Source organism: Etheostoma spectabile, chromosome 5 (genome assembly GCF_008692095.1).
Source record: "Etheostoma spectabile isolate EspeVRDwgs_2016 chromosome 5, UIUC_Espe_1.0, whole genome shotgun sequence".
Lineage (NCBI taxonomy): Eukaryota > Metazoa > Chordata > Actinopteri > Perciformes > Percidae > Etheostoma > Etheostoma spectabile.
The window spans coordinates 34,169,425-34,192,587 of NC_045737.1; the positions used below are offsets into that span (position 1 = coordinate 34,169,425).

A 23,163-nucleotide genomic window follows, 5' to 3' on the forward strand; every position below is an offset into this window, starting at 1 on the left:
AGAGAGAGAGAGACAGAGAGGCGGGCTATGCCTCACAGTGAGGGAGTGTCGTCGTAGGGGCGGTTTGATCATCATCGCATCAGACTCCTTCTATCCCTCCGTGCCGGAGGAGCGAGGAGGAACCTCTCCTCTGTTTTGTCGCCCTCTCTGCGGATACACGGATAATAACCACATCACGACTGGGAAGATGGTTTTTCTGTTGCGTATGGTTACCCTTTATACCCTGAGCGTCTTTGGCAGAGCCTCCGCCGCTCCTCACTGTGAGTATATCACCTATTAAGCTCACCTGTAAGCGCCTCTCCTCTCCGGTCTGCGTGCTGGCTGATAACGGAATCAGATAGAAGCTGAAGTTTGGACGCCTATCTGGTATCTTGCAGATTGTGATCGTTACAGATGCAGACGTGCTGGTCATTTAATCTCTATTTACTTTGAAGAGCTTTTTAAGACCCTTTGTGTCAGTGTCGTGCACATAACAAGTTGTTGATTCTCGCCTGTATTTCTGTTCTGCGGATTGGACCATTGTGCTACAATGCGAAGGTCAGGCAAACAGGTTTGGCTACAAGTCAAACGCAGTCTGAAGCGACTGTGCTCACTCTGCATCCCGGGTTTTTTTGGTTAGAGGCTACACCTCGGGTTATTTGGCAGACAAAGCTGCTTTTTTGTCTAAGAGTCAGTCTCCAGACATGTTTTGCTGGTGTGTGTGTGTGCTGGACATCAGAAAGTGCTGACTGGCCACAGCTGTAGTGCACAGACAGCAGCTGTGGTTACTGGCCGACTCCTACGTGAGGACAGATACCCATACACTCACACAGCCTGCTGGTGCTGCCACTAGAAACACACACTGCTTCTTTATATTTCTTTTTTTCTCCCCACGGGGGTTTTCATTTTAAATGTGAAGCTGTACAGTTTTAGCTTTGGGTTTAATTGCTTGAGTGCTTTCATTAATGTATTCATTACTGTGGGGGTGAGAATATGTGGAGATTAGAACAATTTTAATAAACCATCAATTATTTAAGTCATTCTTTAAGCAAAGTGACAATGGAAGTGCTTTTTTAGCTTCTCAAATGGAAAGGCTTTTTTATTGTCCTTGCTCTCCGTGGTTAACTGAATGGCAATGGGGTTTTCCATTTTGTTGGTCGAGCAAACGGAATATTTTATAGATTACATGATTTATTGACAATGAAAATAATAGTTATAACCTTATTATCTCTATACAACCGGTTTTCTTCATTTATTTTTAACCCAAGTTGCAGAAATCCTTTCCAATGGGAACAAAGAGCACATCCAGGTTAATCATACGCAAGCTAAAGACAAATCCTTCAAACATACTGTAAGTCACAGTTAATACAAAAAGTGTCATTTCTAATACACACATTTGATACACATCTAGTTGAGGTGTTTGAGGTTTGAGTCTGCCCTCGGTCACACACTGGGGTGGGGGTGTTTGGTCTTGGTTTGGTCACAGTTTTTACAGTAGCCAAGTTGATCTAGTAAACTGGCAACTGAGCGGTCTTTTATTGTTGATTTTATAGTAAAAGACGTTCATAAAATACTGCTTCCTGTCTGATGTGCAGCATTTACAACCAAAACACCTCTCCATCTTAATTTGCATCACATGGCACGATATCTGTGTTGTTACAGCATAGAAAGCGGAATAGTGGGTATAAAAAAGAAGCAATGGTAATTAGAATACAAACTGCCAACCCACCACAGGGACAGACATATAACAGTGATCTAAGAGCTCCTTCTGTCAGTGGATGGCACTGTGGCAATATGTTTTATTACCAGACCAGGTTGGAATATTCAGACATTTCTTATCAGTATGTTGTGCTCCGGCCTGTTTCTGATTCATATTTCGCACTGGTTTCCCCACATGACCCTGGTACCAACTTCAACTTTCAACCTTTTAACTTTATTTTGTCACCCGAGGGCAATTGGTTTTACAGCAAGGCGCATTAAAATACATGAAAGAGCATAGACATATAATATAGCAGGGAGCCAAGGGGGTTGGACTGAGTACAACCCCTTTGGGCTAGAAGTCCAACAACTAGAGGGGTAAATTGATGAGTTCTATAATGATGCGCTATTTACTGGAAGTCTGCCACGATACGATTTGATTCAATTGAGGGGTCTGCAATTAATATGAGACACTGTCAAAATCCCATTAACCACAACCAGTGACATTTATCATATGAACTCGCAAAAACAACTTAAATACGATTTAAAAACTTCCAGACAATTAAATGAGACCTACTTAAAAAAAGAAGAGATAGCAAGAAGGAATTTCAAAAACAAAACAGCATCTCAAATATGATATTGACATAATATATATACCACTTGTACTATAATACTTTGCATTATTGATATTGGAATGCTGATCATTGAATTGATATATCAGATCACTGGCCAAAGCAAAGCAGCAATACAATCTGTATTGTTGGTATTTGTAGTGATTTGTTTGAAAGACAACTTTGGCACACAGAAAGTTATGTGTATTAACATACATTTTTGTTTGTATCTTAATTCTTTATTTTTTTTAAAGGAATATTGTACATTCATTAACACTATTTAGGGAATAAAGGAAATGCAACTGAGTTAGCTTTAAAATTAAAGAATTAGCTGTTAAAAACATGAAATACGTGTGCATCAGATAAAAACACATTACATTCTGGTCTTATATACAACAAATAAAAGCAAATTTCATTTTAGTTTGAATTTAATGCCTTTTTGTGCTTATACCTCCACTTTCACATGAAATCTGATGAGCAGATTGTCAAGATTTATTGATTTGAATTGGAAGTCATTCATGCTCCCCAAATGATGAACCTTTTGTTTTTTTTCTAGCCTTTAGGCCTTTTTTTCAGGCCTGAATGTCAATTCTTCACAAAATTTAAAAATTCCAAATTAAAATGATAATCTCATGTTCAGATTGCAGTGCTTCACGGTGAGCACATTCTTACATGCTCCCAAAGGGATACACATTTTTATTTTAATGACTCTGTGACCTGTCTCTCTAGCTGTATCCTTTGAACAAAGTTTATACTTTTCAGCTATGCTACTAAAAATGACAACATCATCATTATAATGCTCATTTTGCATGTTTGTGGGAAATATGAAAATAATAATAGAGGAGCTTTCAAGCAGCACTTTGGACCTTTCCTGCCCATGTCATGTTAAAAATGCAAAAAGTGATCCCTCAACAGTAAATTAATACACCAGCGGCATGACATCATTTGACCTCTCGGTTTATCTTTGCTCTCTGAGGGCGAGGGTGACACCAGGCTTGTGTTTGGGTTTAAGCAGTTTATGTTAAGGTGAGGAACTGAGCTAAGCTGACAGCTGCATTACTCATTTATGGCAGTTCTGTGGTTCTCAAATGTGTGCAGTGATCAGGTCTGACACACTGTGCAGAGATGAAATGGTGAGATGCTCCTGCAGGTCAAAGAGCTGCTCTCGTATTTACCAGTGAGAAACACAAGGAGGCATGCAGTGATGTGTCATGGCTGGTTTGTGTGGCTTTGGCAGATTGCAGATGGCCTGTAACAATTATTAAATAATTGTCTAATTGCAACATTTTCACGTAATCACGGTTTCTTTGTTTTCTTTTAATTGCTAACATTGGCTAAGGTCCTAAGGGGTGTGACTGTTGATGGTAATTGTTGATTTTGTCTGGATATTCCAAATTGTAATTACATAAGTGAGTATTGGTCGGACTAATGAGCTAAAACTACGCATTTTGTTATTTATTGGCACTGGGTCCTATACATGTTCATAGCAACAAGAATGACAAGGGGGGATAGATCTAGAAAAAAAGTACAGATACAGTGATGACTACTTTGCCACGCAGTTTTGCAAATAGTGATGACTTTTTCTGTACTCCTAATTTAATTTAATCAGTTTTTTTGTTAATGATCAGTGCTTTGTGTTTAATTGCTGAGGAAACGTAGAAAAAATAACAGAATGTTTAATGATAATAAAGGGGAGTGTTGTACTTTATAGGCTTTGTACTTGGGTTATTACAATATCTGGGTCCACATGACAGCGATATAATCTGTAATTCATTTAAAACTTAAAACTGTTTAAAATAATAATAAGTACATTTCTTTTAGATTTGATTGAAAGAGACAACAACACTGTTAATAGCGATTTTTTTTTTTGGAGACTATAAATTGTACAGGAAAATTTGGAATTGTTGTAGCTCTAGATTGCTTCACTTCCTGTCAAAAGTGCCTCTGAAATTTCTTTGGCTTTACAAAGAGACTAAGTACTGTAAGACACTGGATATGTCGGCATTCAATCGGCCATTTCCAGCACGAGTTAATTGATTTTGCACACGGCTTCACAGTAATTGCCAAATGGCTGGCAACAGAAGAGCAATTCACAAATGTATGGAAACATTCATTTTTTCCTGTGCATTTTATAAACACAGTACAGTACACATTCAATGCCCACTGGCAGACATTTGTATTGACAACCGCAAACCACAATAAACTCTCCAGCAATATGTTATTAGTAAGCAAAAGTGAGAAACATGAGGGGTGAGGGCTTTCTTGTAAAAATCATTGAGCTTTTAATTCAGTTATGTGCACAATTCCCTGGTTCTTTAATTACTTTACTGGCAGTGGTGATCACTTTAGCTGGAGGGGTTTAATATTTACCAAGGTGCCCAGGCCAGAATGTTAAATTGTAAGTTAGCACACGTTTGACTAAAAGAGGATGAATCAGAATCAGAATCAGAATCAGAAATACTTTATTGATCCCCGAAGGGAAACTCTCTGTTGCAGTTGCACAAATATTATAAATAGAGTAGAAATACAAAGAAATAAAGAAATATAAGGAAATGGATATGTACGGTATTTACATAAAGGAACAACAAGAATAGGCCTTCTTATAACCCTGAGACGGTTCAGGACCAAGACGTTCCAACTCAAGGTAGTTTCCAGTGTCTGTTAGGGGTGGGAATCACCAGACGCCTCCCAATACAATGTCATCACGTGAATGTGCAGTCATGGTGGCTAGGCTAGCTGTTAAACATGGCTGCTTGTTAAACCAGGTCTTGTTTACTGTTTCTGCACAAGTTTAATACAAAAGATGTGGGCATGGGGTTGCATTGGAGCTGTTCTCATGAAACTTTGACATAGGGTAGTAACAAAAAGTAATTTCATAAGTAATGCAACTAAATGCTTTTGCTGTTGAGCTCAATACTATGTTATTAGGGATTTACTAAAACAATTTATATAAATATGTAACTTAGGGCTGCAACTAATGATTGTTTGCCTTATTAAGAATCGGTTGATTGTTTTCATGATTAATTTATTAATCACTTGGGCACGTTTGTCTAAAACGTCAAAATACAAAAATAAATCAAAAAGTAAACATAATCACAGTATCCCAGAGCCTAAGATGATGTGTTAAAATTGCTTGTTTTTGTCCAACAAACCATCCAAAACCAAAAGATATATAATTGTCAACACTGTTAGAGAAGTCAAATCAACCAGTCTTCAGATTGGAGAAGCTGTAACCAGCACATGCTAGGCATTTTTACTTGAAAAGTTACATTGAATGTTGATTAATTGATAATTTTCTGCCAACTAATGAAATAAATGTTTCAGTGCTAACGCTTCTACTATATAGACTTATGATTGTCATATCCTGTTTGGCATTGCTTTCCCAATGCATTCTCACTAAACGGGTCCATAAGATATAGTACGGAAATGTATGCCCACCAAAAGGTAAGATATCCTTCGGAACTAGGAGACCGCCAGCTGGTCCATGATGCGGAGCAGCAGTTGCCAGTTGTTTTAAGCTGCAACAGAGCTTCGTGACACCGGCTTCATACCTCTTTCACAGCTTGGTCATATTAGCAACAGTTACAGTGAGGCTTGAATGTTTGCATACCCCAGGTAAAAATTTGTATTCATGTGCATAAAGAAGCCAAGAAAAGATGGAAACATTTCCAAAAAGCATCAAATGACATTCGTATAATATGTCACAAAAAGCTAGATTTTATTTCCATCATTTACACTTTCAAAACAACAGAAAACAAAAAAATTGCGTCTGCAAAACTTTGGGCCCCCTGCAGAGTTTCTAGCATGCACTGCCCCCTTTGGAAAGCTGAGACCTGACAGTGTCATGGATTGTTCTCACTCATCATCTGGAAAGACCAGGTGACGTCAATTTTAAGGTTTTAAATGCCCAGACTCATCTGACCTCGCCCCAACAATCAGCTCCCTGGCTTCTTCTAAGCAGTTGTCTAGAAAACTGAAACTGAAAATAGTTGACGCTCACAAAGCAGGAGAAGGCTATAAGAAGATAGCAAAGGGTTTTAAGATGCCAATATCCTCTGTTTGGAATGTAATTAAGAAATGGCCGTCATCAGGAACAGTGAAAGTTAAACCAAGATCTGGATGACCAAGAAAAATATCAGACAGAACAGCTCGCAGGATTATGAGAAAAGCAAATCCAAACTCACGTTAGACTGCACGATCCATCAGAAAGACCTGGAGACCCTGGAGTTGTGCTACACCATTCCACTATAAAGAGATACTTGTCCGATATGGTCTTCATGGAGGAGTCATCAGAAGAAAACCTCGTCTACGTCCTCACCACAAAAATCAGCGTTTGAAGTTTGCAATTGAACATATAGACGAACCTGATGCATTGTGGGAACAAGTTCTGTGGACCGATGAGGTTAAAATAGAACCTTTTGGCCGGAATGAGCAAAGGTACGTTTGGAGAAGAAAGGGCACAGAATTTATGAATGGATGAGATCAAGAGGTTAAACTGAAGGTTTTGCCTTAGCCTTCATAATCTCCTGACCTCAACAAATTTGAAAATCTATGGATAGACCTTAAAAGAGCAGTGTGTGACAGACAGCCCAGAAATCTAAAAGAACTGGAAGACTTTTGTAAGTAAGAATGAGCGACGATACCTCAAACAAAAATTGAAAGACTCTTGGCTGGCTACAAGAAGCGTTTCCAAGCTGTGATACTCGTCAAAGGAAGCAGTACAAGGTATCAACTCTGCAGGGTGCCCAAACTTTTGCAGACACCATTTTTTTGTTTTCTATTATTTTGAAAGTGTAAATGATGGATATAAAATCTAACTTTTTGTGACATATTATTCGAATTTCTAATCTTTCATTTGATGCCTTTTGGAGATTTTTCCATGTTTTCTTGGCTTCTTTATGCACGTTAATACAAATTGTTACCTAGGGTGCCCAAACTTTAGAGCCCCGCTGTAGTAGATATGTTTAGCTGCTACAGAGCTCTGTGATGGCGGCTACGTTGCTCCGCATGGTGGTCCGCATGGTGCTCAGAGCCCGACCGATAAAGGATTTTTAAGGCAATACCAATGCAAACATTTGGTTATTTAAAAATCCGATATGCCAATATATCGGCCGATATATATATTTTTTAAAATTCAGAAATGCATTACAAAACTAACAGGTTTCCTTAACATTAGTTATTTGTAGTTATTTATGAGTTATCACTAAAATAATGATAATATTTTTTGTTATTGTCACAACAGAACAGAGGAATAGCAAAAAATATATTAAAGATCTGATAAATAAAAATGTTTTCTAATACAAACTTAAGATATGAAACTTAAAGTGGTGGTTGGATTAGATTTATGCAACAAAAAACTGATCGTTGTTTGGCAACAAAAGTTAAGTTTAGGTACCAAAATGACAAATTGAGTTTAGGAAACACATCTTAGTTTGGATTAAATCACTCCCAAGGAAAGCCCATTTCCTGGGTGAAAGTCTTTTGTTTCCCCCGGGAAGCAAACTCTGCTCCGTGGCTTGTCCGAGTCCTGTGTTTAATGACACGCCCATCCACCCGACCTTTTTCCTACGCAGCCAGCTGCGTTCTCATGCAGCATGTCTCTCGAGTGCATACAGCACCAAAAAAAAAAAAACGTGGAATGCTAACAAATTACAGAGCTTAACTTTTCGTAGCATTATGAATTAATGGTTCATGAGAACAGGCTGTTTTTTTGTAATTTTCCAATAAAGTGTTGTAGCAGTATTCCTGGCTCTAGCATAATTAATATAATCTGCTTTACCAGTAGCACATCACCTCTGTGTATACAGCCTAGCCTTTTGAGGCTACTTTTTTTATGAGGATATTTCCTGCTCTGAGTGGAAATATGAGTCTTTTGGCTGGAAAGCTTTCATTTCCAAATGACATGACACTCTTCACCACAGGTCTGTGGGAGGAATATTGTAAGGCTCTCAGTGTTTCCCCCGCAGCAGGTGGAGACCGCAGCTCCGGCCATCCATCTTTTATGAGATAGAATCTGTTTCCGGTTTAGCAAAAACACCACACATTTATTTACTTAAATTTTTATGCTTCAAGTTAGCTCAGTGAGCAGAGACTTTGCAGCTAATTATTTCTCATCCGAAGCACCTGGAACACGCTGGACTAGCATTAAGCATCACAGCAGAAGTGAGGGTGTGTGTCTATGAGTGTGTGAAGGAGACGATACAGCTGCAGATTCGCTCATCTAATGAATGTGAAGCAGGCACTCAAGGAACACCTACCGCTGTACATATTCAAGGCCTTATGAATCTATCAAAAAGTAAATGAGGCAGAGCACTGCTGTGTGACAGCACACGCACTTTTCCTCAGCGCATTTCTTCTGAGAGACTAAACCAGCTGGAAGGAAAGTGGAGGAATGGAGGAATGACCCTAGAAATAGTATATGATTATGTCTCGAGGATTACTGTCATTTTACCGATCCCATAGGAAATTTTAAGCGTTAATAACCTGATCCGTATAACAAACTATTATGTCTGATATGTATGACATTGAGACGAAGGTTTGGTGTAATTTGTTGTCAGGGACAACGGATATAAAATTAGCTTTTTTAATAACTCTGGTGCATCTACATTTTGAGTGTAAACTAAAAATGTCAAATGCTGTGCATTGTCCCTTTGAATAAACAATAATTAATAAATAAAATAAATTATATAAGTAAAATAATTTGTAAAAAATAATAAATACATTGGTTTTTATTTTCTTTTATCTTCTTACATCTTTTTCATTTACATTTTGCAGTAAACAACAAAAATCTAATCTTAATCTAAACTAAAAGAATTATTTTTAATAATTATTATTATTGTTTTATTATTATAATTTAAAACTAAATTAAACTGGAACATAAGTAGTGGCAGCATTCCGAAGCAAACTCAAAAAACTAAAGCTGGTACAAAAATAGAAAGACAAATCCCGGGTTTTTATGATAACTACCAAGTATCATGAAAACCCTTAAAGTATATTAATCTCAAATAAATGTCTTTTTGAGTCACTATCTATCGAATGAGACAACTCAATGGCGATTGAGGCTTGTGTTTCATGCTGCAGCCTGTTCTCATGAACCAGTGGAAAGTTAAGCACTCTAACGCATTCCACCTTTTTTTGTTGCTGTATTCACGGGGCTGACAGCCGCTGTAAGACCGCGGCTGGTGGGCGTTAACATGCAGAACTTTCTAGCCAGAGAGCGGCGTTTGCTTCCCGGGGAAAACGTAAGCCTTTTACGTAGGAAATGCTTGTTCCTTATCTTAACTAGTTGTTTTGGTGCCTAATCTTAACTTTCTTCACGGAAATGTGACCAGCCGGTGGTCTATTAATTTCTGAGGATATTATACGTATTGGTGTGCATACATTTTTGTCCGATATCATACCATAGGGGTGGCAGTCCTTTAAGTCCCTCTACGGACCTGGAAAGATGCCAGTCCACCTTCTGGGCACTGCCAAGGTGCTCTTGAGGAAGGCAACTTGTGGATCTCGTGAAAACACACCTGCAATTATCCCTTATTGCCTTAGGTGCTGCCAAATAGAACGAAACAAACAGAGATATTTGAGATTTTAACAGAGAAAGAGAGAATACATTTTGGAAATTGCTGAAACCGTATTAAAATGAAATGGGAGTAAATACAGCAATTCAGAGTTCTCTGCATGATCTGTGATTGATTGCAGCTCGGCAGAGACATGATAAAAAGAGACCTTGGGTATTGTTTTCATCTTGGTTAAAGCATTGCGTTCCTTCTGGTGCATTTCTACTGAGTCATTTGGCTGTGTGGTGTAGAGAAGCATGTGAGTGAAATGTTGGTGCTAAAGTTATTTATGCTCCAGTCAGTGTGGCATCATGGCATATGTCATTTTATATATAAATAGATAGATAGATAATTGCCAGAAATTTAAAAGTGTTTAGCTACTCCAGTTAATAAATTACCTAAAAAATAAAGTAAGTAACAGTATGCATTGATGCTAACAGCTCTTTGCAATGGTCTAATATATCCAGAGACAACATAGTGATAGGTGCCACCGCACAGAAAATCTTTGACAGTAAACAAATGTATTTCATGTCACAATATTAATCATTACATCGCAGACTGTAAGTAGATGAAAATCTGTTAATATTCAGTGTTTTCTTGAGAAAGCTTATGGTACAAGGACACCTTTACATTGTTGTTCTCTGCAGATCCAGTGTGCACCACAAAATGCTTTTTGATTGTGATGAATAAGAAGAAAATGGACACATGATATAAGACTATTTAGAGAAATAATTTCTGCCCGGTCTCTCGGGGGGCAGAAAAAATCTATTGTGATGAATGTGGCGCCAGTGGAGGCCTTTCCATTTCCAGCTGCTTTGGTCACACACTAATGCTGCACCGATTCCCAATCTATAGAGTGCAATGAATATGCTTCAAATAGCTATGCAGTCTGTAAGTTCCGTCCTCTATTTATTTTCAGTGTTACTGGCAGAGGGTTTGAAAGGATTATCAACACCCACTTTCTGTCGAGCGTGCCAATAAGATTGATGCAATAATCAGCAAGAGACGGGTACAGTGATGAAAAACAAGAGGAGAAAATGATTCTGTTTTGAACGTTCAGACTTAAACAAAAAATGGAAGAAAAATCAAGTGTTAAATTAAAAGAAAAAAATGCCTGCTCCCACAGTAGCCAAATTTCACATTATAACACCGTTTATTATTTTATGTAATTGCATTGTGTGATTACCTGTGAATCAGACACAGTCCTGTATTTCCACACTCTATGATTTGATATTGACTATGATGTATTTATAGAGAGCTGGAACTAACGTGTGTGTAATCTTGAGGTGATGCTTCTCAGGATCACCACGCAGAGTCAGAGAGAAGGAAGCTGCACTACGATTAGGATTGGCCATCGAGAGACGGTTCCAACTTGGAATCGTTTCAAAGATTACGACTCCAGAGGGAGCTTTTCTTTATTGGAACCGTTTGGAAGATTTGCTTTCAAATCCGATCATCGATTTTCAAATTCCAGATGTGCAAGTTTTGGTTTCCGTGGCGGCCAAGGGCTTGTTGTGTGGCAGCCGGTTAGCACAGGAAGTGGTGCTCCAGTTTGGGTTTTATTTTACGTTGGAAAAAACCCAGAAAACGTTCCACTGAATCAAAATAAAACTTTCCTCTCATTTGTGAAATTAGCATGTGACCAGTTTCAACTCCACCCCTCAAAGAATCAGATTGGAGAATCGATAAGAACCGTAAATAAAAGGATCAGAACTGTCAAAATCAAAACAATGCGGAACCCTAAAGCCGCCTAAACATGACAGGCCACCCTACCATGCGCTGCGCTACACCTGGCGTTGCGCACCGATCGGATTTACCGCTTTGCGCTCAAAGCCTTACCTAGCGGTGCGCTGAGAGAGAATCACGTGTAGGCGGCTTAACTGTGATGCAGTCTTTGCAGAGAAGAATATGAGAATCACTTTTAAAATGGACACAGCAGTGTCTCCAATCAAATACAGAAAAAATTGACACTGAATGGCTTTGGAGAGTACATTGGTAGATAGATATTAACAGCTTAGAAACCGATGTAATATTCTGTGTTTTAATCTCAAGGACTTGTAGCGATTTATAGGTCAATATTCTTCCAGTGTGTGTTGTTGTGGCTTCTTCCGCCTGTTGCAGCAGCTTTGAACAAAACAACACATCTCAGAAACAGATTGAGGGCAGAACCGTGACACAGGCATCATATCTATAAATGTGTCTTGTCTTGAGTGACTACCCATGCACGACCACACCCCCACACCAAATGTCGTATAAGGCTGCAAGACCAAAACTCAATCAACTTCTTGCACTGGTGCGAGTGTCCCTGAACTTCCATTCCTTCAAGGAACAATTGCTTATGAAAGCCTCGTCTTTTTTTTCTTTTCTTTTTTTAAACTATACCACTCCAAGAGAAACCACTCCATCCAAAGACTACTAAATCAATATTGGTGCTTTTCACTTGGAAGAAATTGTTTTTATAGATATCTTCATTTCCAAATGACATCTGCTAGAGTCTTAGTTCAGGAGCCTTTTAAAGCAAACTGCCCACTTTTGGACTGCAGCAATGTCAATGCTAAGCTGCATTTCCCTCTGATATTACCCTATTACTTAAACCCTAATAACACAAATATCATAAATGTTATTACGATTATTACCGCTTTAATGGTTATTACCTTGAAATAACCCCATGCTATGGGTGTAGATCACCAGAGGCCACACAATACGATATAATCACAACACGTATGTCAAGATATGACAATGTTGCAACTTATTACCTTTTTTTCAAACTTCAAATTATGCCCCAAAAAGGAAAACTTTGTCAACATCTGTTTTTCTCTAAAAGAATCAAATTCCCAGTGTCCTTCTCACTTCAATTGTATCATTTATTTTATTATGCTATGATGACCTTTTTCCACCCACCACCTATCTATGGTTACCCCTTTTGTTATTTTTGTTATTTGTTATTATTACGTTGTCTTCATCAACCTGATATCGGACAGATAGTCTAGCTAGCTGTCTGGATTCACCCTGCAGAGATCAACCATAGTCCTCAGAAATCAACTGGAGTTTAAAATTCCAACACAAAGAAAGCGGAAGGAAACAGACAAAATACATGCATCAGGCAGAGTTTCCTGCCACTGGAGGTTCTAGTTACAAAAAGTTTCAACAATTCTCATGTTTCCGCCTGTGTATCAATACAGTATTGCCATGGAACTAAGCTTTTTTACCCCTTTTGTCAGTAAGATTATTACATTGTCTTTATCAAGCTGTTATGTAAAACGCTCCTGGAAATCCTACAGAAAATTAACACAAATCCGGGTGCAGTACACTCTTGAATGAGGGTTGAATAATTAATGTTTGGCAGATGAGCTGCTTATAATCAGTAAAGCTGTCGATCGCCCCAGTAAAACATCCTGCAGGCTGCCTGTAAATGCTCATAGGTCCCTTAAGATTGAGCAGTGTTCAGAGAAATGAAGTACTGCTGTAAACCACGCCGTGTTTCTTAATCATTTGTATCGATGTGCTCTTCCTTGAATTCAACCAGCATTTGGGACTAATTGTCAACGGATACCTAGGCTCTCCTCTGGAGCTATCACTGCGCAGAGGTCACTGAGCCTGTTGGTGCATGCAAGGTATCATATGAAGCTTCATCAATACCACACAGAGGTCTGAGTCCTCTCTGTTACAAGATACTATCACTGCCCCCCTTTGATATTATTGACTCTGTGGTCTGTGTTGACTGAACCTGTGCACCCTCCATCAGACTGCCTTTGCTCTTTTGGTGTTGATCATTGTTTTAAGGTGGTTTATGGTGTTATGGTTTTATTGCCCGAAAGGAGCAAATTATCACTAGAAATAGAGTTGGGCAATATATCAATATTGTATATCAATAAACAGTATGAGATATGAGACTAGATATTGTCTTAGATTTTGGATATTGTAGTGTCGTAATATGACATAAGTGTTGACTTTTCCTAATTTTAAAGGCTGCGTTACAGTAATGTGATGTCATTTTCTGAACCAACCAGACTGTTGCAGCTGTTCTATTATTTGCCTTTACCCACTTAGTCATGATACCCACAGTACTGATGATTATTTATCAAAAATCTCATTGTGTGAATATTTTGTGAACGCACCAATAGTCAACATTGCAATATCAATGCAGTATCAATATCAAGGTATTTGGCCAAAAATATAGTGATATTTGATTTTCTCCATATTGCCCAGCCCTAACAATACACTGTATGTATTTGCCTTGTTTGTTTTATGACAGAATTAGTCTTGCTTTGCCAGACCATCCACAAGCTGCGGAGCGGAAGAGGGTCTGGCTAGTAGTCCACACAGCATTCCGGGATGGGAGACAGTCATTAAATGCATTACTTTAAACTAATCACAAACCTCATGGGTAGCACTAAGCCCTGCAAGGAGCCGTAAAATAGTAATTCGAGAAAAAACACAGATAGTCTAGCTAGCTGTCTGGATTTGCCCTGCAGAGATCTGAGGAGCAGTTTACCAAAGTCCTCATAAATCAACACGGAGTTTAAAATTCCAACACAGCGAAAGCTGAAGGACAAAATACATGCATCAGGCCATTCCCGGAAGTGGAGCGTCAAGGACCTATATTATGCCAGAATGAAACAGAATCATTTGCATACTCGTGTATGTCTGCTTTTTTGATCAATACCAGTGAAATAATGCTCGAAGTGAATAATATTTTAGTAACTCATTTCTTGCTGGGCCGTTGACTCTGTTCTGTGTTGCTGAGACAGTTAAAACAATCACTCGCAGAACATTAACGGATGGCCACTTTGATAAATGGCCTAACTCATTCATCAACTCGAAAATACTAAGCGTTCCTTTAGATTGTGTCAGGAATCATTTTATAGACTAATAATGTATCCCTTCATCCCTCATCCCTTGTCTTTTTTTCATAATTTTCTCAATTGTATCCTATTTGCAATTTTGCTCTCATTTGACAACCAAGTTTTAGTGAATGAAGGATTAATCTGCTAATTGAAAAAGATTAGTAAGGAAAAAAACAGTTTGCAGCCAGTTGTGGAACATAAACTGACTAGACAGACACACAGACATCAACTGCTCCTCAGACACGTATCAGAAAGACACATGTAGGCCTTCAGAGATCTGTTGTTTCAGAATTTAAATGATATTTTCAAATACATTACAGTACTTGGATGTGAAAATAACAAGGACTTGTGCTGTAAAATAAGTAATACAATGATGTAAACCCCTGTTAGAGTTTTAAAGCCCAGACCTTAAATCAGTTTATTTAAGGTATATAGACAGACAGGCAGGTAGATAGATAGATAGATAGACAGATAGATAGACAGATAGATAGATAGATAGATAGATAGATAGATAGATGGTAACCAGTTATTAAGCTGTCAAAATAAATGTAATGGAGTAAAAAGTAAAATATTTACTATGACGTTACATACAATTAAAATACCTAGTAAAGCACAGATCTCTCAGAAAGTGCATGACTTGCAGACATGCATTCCATCACTGACATCACCATGTAAATATCTTATTAGAAATAGAAAGTTAGAAAGTTAGAAAGTTGAATATCTGCAACCACTTCAATAATCAGTCTATCTCTACCTCACAGTAAGCCACTGCAGGAGGGTCAGACTGGGGGGGAAGGGGACTGAGTAGCCAGTGCCCTCATGTGAGGAGGGCCCAAACATATGCTAGAATGAATAGCTTATGCGGGGGGGGCATAGAAAATGCCTTACCAAAGGGCTCAGAATTTTGTGCTACGCTCCTGAGCAACTGTCACAACTTCAGCCAGACTTTAGATTTTTATTGGCTGTTTCCTGTTTTTGCCACACTCTCTCATGTAATTTCAGTGCATTCCACTCCCTCTCACCCTGCATTATCTGGGACACATGAAAAAAAAAAAAAAGGGTGTGCACCGGTTTTGCTACGGTTTCCGTGTGCAACGACATGTTTCCTCAGTACAATGGGAAATGGCTGTGAGTCTTGTGTTCTCTCGGGTGCTGGGAGTGTCTCTCGTTTAATTGGCTGTGTCTCAGGTAATAACCAATCAGCAGAGAGGTGGATTTAAAGTCTTAGTGATAAAAAGGCAGAGTGCTTTGTGCACACAACAGGGTGTTCAACGCACCCCTGTTTCAGGTAAAAAGAAATGTACTGCTACCTTTTTTCAGGGGTGAACATGGCCCTGCTGACTCCCTTTACCTGGCCTTCCCCACCCCCATGCTCACTTGATCCTCATCAGCTAATTAGCTCCTCAGTAAATGTACCGGTCCATTACCTCAGTTCGTTTGCCAGAATGTCTAGTGTGTTAACCTAGCGATCCAGAGGTCTGTTGTTCTGATCCTGCCTGGTTGTGTTTTCCCTGCCTTTGTTGGCTTTGGCCTTTCCCTTTTGCATGTCCCTACTGGGCTTGTTTGCTACATTGATTGACCACCTGGTTTGACCTCCACATACTTATTAAACGCCGGGTGCATCCCAGGTTCTTAAATTGCATCGCCGGCTCCTCCACTTGCTTCCCTTCTTCCCACTGAGGAAGCACGGGAGAGACGAGGAAACCATGGAAGGATTGGAGAGAGGAACATGGAGAGAGGAAATGTGCTTTTAGAGGGATGAGACGTCCTTTCCTCTGAAGTGTCACGTGAATTTGTCAGCTGTGTGGGCGGAGTTAGCAACGGCTGCTCTGGTGTATCCTCGCTCACAGCACCTCGGAGATCCCTCCTTGATCCTCTGGGCAGGAATTATATTCCAAACAGCCTTCACCGAGGAGGGACAGGTCAACTTCCGGTTCAACTGAGGACAGAAGAGCAGTTAATATCCAGACATTGTTTCTTCACCTGAACTATTTAAAAAAAATATATATATTGTGCTGTGCTATTGGCTTTTTTGCCATGCAATTTTGTGAAACCTGACAGCAGCTGCCATTGCTGCTGCACACCTCTGTGATATTGTTTCTGACAGTTACAGTCTGCTGAGACCTGTTGTTGTCACAATTGCTTGGTTTAAGAGTTCATAAATTTCCTACTATACTCTTTGAGCAACGTATGTGAGTTGCAGTCTGATCTTTGCAGTTGTTACTCTAATCACATTTGATCCACCCAGAGAAGAGTAGAGTCTGCTCTACCCTCGGACTATCTGTTTTGCATGTTCTATTTTTAGGAAATCCCTTTGGCATTTTCTCATATCCCAACTGAGTGTACATGTCCTGGGACTTGATATCCAAGAGGAAACTTGGGCTTCCTCATGTCTGGTGGGGAGCCATGTTTATTTGACTTGGGCGTGTAGTTGTGCCTCTGCAACTAGAGCTTAAAATATCCAACCCACGGGTGCTACGAATGGCACTTTGTGATAATTGAATTTGATTTCCTTGTGAAGCACCATCTGTCTGTGCACTCAGGTTAAGGCTGGCTTGCTAATAAGCAGAAGTTAGCATTGTAAAAATGATCAAACACTGAATCTAATGCAGTAGTGGAAAGTAGTGACGTACATTTACTCAACTCTGTACACATGTTAGGTACTTTTACTTTAATTTTATTTTAAGTTTTTCTTTAATGCAACTTTATCCTTCTACTAAATATTGTGCTTTTTTCTGGACTACATTTGTCTGACAGCTTTAGTTCCTTTTTTTTTTAAGGTTAAATTTTTCATCCCCACTGAAAACCTTGTATGGTTCGTGGATGTGAATGTTTAAGAAGCTGAAGGATTAAGTGTTCCTGCGTTGAATTTTTTTTTCCTACTTCTCAAAGGTAAATAAACTCTTTTCAAAGCCTCTTGGATCTGCTGGAAAATGCATCGTCACAATACTGAAAACGGCTGCTTTTCTGACAACATGACATTTTAAAGATTTCTTTTTATAGAGATACGTGGTTCTCACAAGACACCCAACGCTACAAACATGTCGATTTTACAGAATATGATTCATTGCTGTATATTACAAACAACAGTATATAAACGAGTTACATTCACCATAGTCATCCTTTTGCCAGACCTTCCTCCACGGCGCTGCGGAGGAAGGTCTGGCTAGTCCATACAGCATTCAGGGATTGGAGAGAAACACGTCCACTGGTTTATCGGTATGTCTTTAAACCAATCGCAAGTGTTTGGGAAGCACTGGGAAAAGCCGTGGTGCCGCTGCAAAATAGCCTCAGGAAGGAACTTGTTTTGGTGGAAGATGTGTACATTTAATAGTAGTTTTAGTCGTGGAACAGAAAACACGGATTGGACAGATAGTCTAGCTAGCTGTCTGGATTTACCCTGCAGAGATCTGAGGAGAAGTTAAACATAGTCATCATAAATCCCCTGGAGTTTAAAATGCCAACACAGAGAAAGCCCAAGGCAACGAATATCTGGCCTAAGTGAGTGAAATCTGTCAGAATTTCAGTTGGCAATGGCCTCAAACATCTACAGCAGTAAAATGCAACATACACATTAATGCAGGAGGAACGTTAATCTAGAAACGTCAGATATAAAAAACACTGACAGGGAACATTTTACTGCACAATGAATACTTTCTCTTTTGATACTTACTTACACACTTTGATACATTTCAATGATACATACTTTTACTTACTTTGAATGCAGGGCTTTAACTTGTAGCGGAGCACTTTCACTCTGTGGTATTAATACTTTTAATGAAGTAAAGGATCTGCATACTTCTTCCACCACTGTTCTAATGAATAGCAGTTCTTCAGATCTCTTGTTTTTCCAACCTAAAATGAAACCTGCAGACAAACATTTCTGTCACCTTTCAGACGCCTGGAGCCCTTGAATTCAAAATCTTTTTTTTTCTTCTTAGGAACTTGATAAAAGAATTTTCTCTTCACATGACAGATCCTTAGTAAACCTTGTAACAAGCCAAAGAACACGCTCACTCTGAACGTACAGTTATTTACAGACATTTATTGTGAAATGAATGGTTAAGAAGGGGACATTTCTTCTTTATAAAATGAAAGGATAGACGATGGTGCAAGGATATTGATAAAGAGCATTAAAGGATAAGGCTGGCAATATTCTATATTTTCTTATTGTCAGATCCCATGAAAAGACTCCTACTTACACGTGCTGTCTGTGTAGTCAAGCCTGATGTACTGTAGCTTATTGCTCTGTGCCATTGAGCTCTATTGCCGTGTTGATAAAAACACAGCAATGAGCCACACTGTGACATGCTCCTTCATTATGGCAAATGCAGGCACTGTGGTTTGTTTGAGTTAATCCCACATTCACTATCCTGGTGCTGTAGATATTCTGGCTGGGTATTGTTCCAAAAAATATCAATACTGTGACTTCAGTACTGGTTCATGAACTATGCTTTTTTTTCGATAAACACATTTTATAAAATCCATTTTCACATCACGGCACAAATCTTTTTATTTTTCAGCTCCTACTACAGGCGCCCAACCTCTGTGCGTAATGTTGAGTTTTTTTCCTGCCTCTACAATGTGTAACGTTAGACAGCCAATCAGCAGCATTATTAGATCTTAGAAGCATGCTGGATGCTTATTGGCTCACTGATGCTGAGGAGATTTACACCTGAGGTACTGAAATTGGGTATTAAATGAGGCGGCCTTTTTGGATACTTGATACTAAGGAGGCAATTCGGTACCCAGCCCTAGATACTCACTAGAGCAGCAAATGTGTATTAATCCGCAGCTGAAAATAGTCCCTGAGTTTCTCCTCTTGACTTCACCTTTTTAGAAATATAAAGTTAATCTATGTGAGTCGCTATTAATGATTTCATTATCAGTAAGAGTGCTACAAAGAGGTTAGGGAAGATTTTGGACTTTTAATGGGAAACAAAAACATAGAATAAAAACTGCCTTGTGCTTTAATAACCACAAATGTATTTTAAAAGACTATATTTTGTTTGCAGACTAAACTGTGTCAGGTCGCTAAACACGTTTTGCGGTTTGAAGTCAGTGTGCAGGCACTGCTCTTTTCTTCTATTATTCTTATCGCTAACACAATCAGTGATAACCTCAAGTGTGCTGCAAACCCAAAAGCGTCAACATGACACTTCTGTGCCGGCCTTCTGTCGGTCTATACAGGAAAAAAAACCCATCATCCCAGCACTTCTGTGACTGAAACTGAGAGCTCTTCATATCAGCTGGTGTACTTATGATTTCAAAAGATTAAGTGTTCCCTCTCGGCTAGCAGCAGTGTGCATGTGTTTATATCCATGCATTCAGATCTATGTCCGGGTTCATTTGGCTGTAAGATTCAAGCCCCTGAGTCTTGCATTGAGATCGTGAGTCAGCTTCAGAGGATTTTTACTTATCCCACAGGCCAAGGAGCAGCTTTGCAGGCAAATCATCCTCCATCCATAAGTATTTCTGACTGACAGCCAGGCATTTGGCTCAAGAGCAGAGCCGTAAACAACAACCGGGTCTGTAAGATGCACAATTTGCACATGGAGAAACTTTCTCTGCACCGACACAGCAACTCACATCATCTGTCAACTTAAGAGCATGTGTTGTGCAATCGAAATGTTTTTTTTGTTTTGTTTTTTCCGTCTCTTCGAAGCCGTCAAGGTCTTGTTGTTGTATATGTTCATGTTAAGGGTGGATTGAATGAAGGAAGGACCGAAGCATTTGTTCAGGCTGTAGTCGGCTCGTCAACCAGAGATGCATCGTGCAAGAAAGGATGGGGGAGAACAGATTGGAAAGAAGATAGGATGTTATCCCTAAGGGATCAAAAGTGGGACTTGGCAGACTTTTGACAGATTAAGAGTGCCGTGCTTGCATCATAGCCCTGGTTCCAGTAGTGTTGAGATGCCATGCCACTGTTCTCATTCGCCCAATGAACATCTGTAACTGCAGCTCAGCCATAATTTGATTCTTGGACTAAACAGCTCGATCCACTTTAGTCACACTTGAAATCAGGATTAGAGAAATCTCTTGGCAAGCTATCTGAGAGCAGTCAAATCAGGTCAGTCGAAATTCGGTGGGACGCCCAAAAGGAGAACGAGCACATGCTGTCAGTTCTGCTGTGCTCTTGTCTACCAGATGGATGGCCAATTGCCACTCCAGATGTGCTCAAAATCCATCTGAACTCGGAGTAAAATGGCACCGAAAAACAAAAAAAGCCTCTCGCACTCAGATGAGTGAACTGAACGCTGATGGAGAGAGTATGGGGATAATTGTAATCAGGCTGGTGCCAGTTTTCATTATGTTCTCAGAAACAGGTCGTAATGCAGCTCTGCACGCAAGTAAAGCCAAACAGCAGAGAGGCTGCTGTTGTTGTTCGTCTCTCGGCTCTCATTGTGGAGAGCAGCGTGGATCAGAGGAAGATGAGACTGACAGGTTTAGATCACTGGACTCTTAATCTGTTCCCGCCTGTTGGACGTGATGTAATCTCACACTGTGGGATTAAAAAAAACACCCACACATACACACACATATGTACAAAAAAGGAGACGTTTTCTGTGCTATTTCCAAGGGTCACTGCATGGGTTAATAGACTGTTTGAAGTATCTGAGAACTGGATAAGTGAAGCAGCCGTGTTATTTCTTTCTTTATGTTCTTGCTTTAAAATTCCACCACCGACAGGTAAAGATGCACTTTAAACCGACTTGTTAACACCTCAAGGGTGATTTTTTATTAAGTCTGTCAGATGAAGAAATATGGCGAGCAGTGAAACCATCTAAAAACCGTCTTCAATCTTCAAATAGTCAGTTTTGCATGTGAAATGCATTATATAAACCATATGCAACAAGATAAAAAAAAAAGGTTTTGAAGTTGATGGCCTCTGTTTTCTTTGACAGATAATTGCAATGGTCCTCTGGTATCCACATTACCCCAGTCATCCTTTCAGAGCTCCTCGCAGTCGTCAGTCGGTCATGCTGCTTACAACGCCAAGCTCAACAGAAGAGATGGTGAGTAAAAGTAAAGATATTCTTGCATGAATTTATTATTTGCATATGCTTCAGATGCGCACCACCCACCTGCTGTACCAGCAGTTCCCATAAAACTCTAATGTGAGCCATTTGTGCAATGATCATATGGGTTGTTTTTAAAGACATTGAGCAATGAGGTATAAAGACGTGCTGCATTTACCACGTGTTGCAGTTCAGAGGAGCACGGTTTCATTATCTTGAAGAGATGCGAAAGAGAGTGTGTGATTACTGGTTGACTGAAAAAAAAAGATTACTTTGTAACTAAATTGCAATTTCCCTAATCACGCTATGCAGTGACTGTTGTCTGACAAGGAGAGTGACTTAATCTATGACAGGGCTCTTCGAGGTTTTTAGTCCAAGGATTCCTCGGCTCAAAGAGACTGAGCAGGGACCCCTGACTATATATAATGCATGCAATAGAGCTGCATATTACAATGGGCCTACAAAACTTGTAGGGCTGCCGCGGGCCTTTTAAATATACATTTTGATTGATATATATTTATACATGTTTTAATGTTAAAATGTGAAAAAGTAACCCTAACCCTAACTGCATCTGTGGTTGGCAACCTTACCTATAGGCCAGTAAGCCTGGCATTAATGTTGTATACTTTTTTTATCTTTACTAATAATAATATTAATAATGTATGTTGGATTCATGATATATATATATATATATATATATATATATATATATATATTTATATATATATATATACAGTGTGTATGTGTGTGTGTACATATACAGTATGTGCTGTGTATATATATATATGTACTAAAACATAAACTATTAAAAAATACTAAATAAAGTGTGTTTATATAAATATACTGTATATAATACATACACTGTATTTATACCTGTAAATATACTGTACATTAACATGAAGCCAACATATTATTTGTAAAGAAATCTGTTTTATTTATTTATACAAGTGTATTTAGTTAAAACAATATACTACTTTAGTTAACTATTATACAATAATGTGATGCCCCCCCCCCCCCCCCCGCAGCAACCCCCTGTTGAAGATCTCTGTTCTATGAGAATGACAGGCAAGAGAAGTCAAACAAAGACAAAACAAACTATTTAAATGGACTAAACTTATCCAAAAATAACTAAATATGGTCACAAAGGGGAATATACGTATATAATGGCTGATCAGACCATTTTTTGAAATAAAGTAATAAAACAATGACACACACAACCACCTAAACTATCAGTTCAAAGGCTTTAGTATGTAATCAAAACAAAAGCACCACCAAACTAAAGTCCAAAGAGACACAATCTCTCAACTAGAAATCCCATAATATCTTTGGACTATATGTTGTTTTAACTTCAAATATGCCATCAACACCTAATAAGAGCCACAGTCTGGGAATGCTAACATTTCACTAAATTATTTTAGGATTGTAGATAGATAGATAGATAGATAGATAGATAGAT

The 23,163-nt window shown here is 39.0% G+C and overlaps 1 protein-coding gene across 1 annotated transcript in view; it reads left to right on the forward strand.

Annotated features, from left to right (window-relative positions):
• Positions 1–2: 2 nt before the first annotated feature.
• LOC116689508 (contactin-associated protein-like 5) overlaps positions 3–23,163 on the forward strand; it is a 98,863-nt gene continuing 75,702 nt past the window's right edge. Inside the window, exons 1-2 of the mRNA XM_032516065.1 lie at positions 3–260; positions 21,594–21,704. Coding sequence (XP_032371956.1) covers positions 188–260; positions 21,594–21,704 — 184 coding nt within the window. The 5' untranslated portion in view covers positions 3–187. The remainder of the gene's footprint in view (positions 261–21,593; positions 21,705–23,163) is intronic.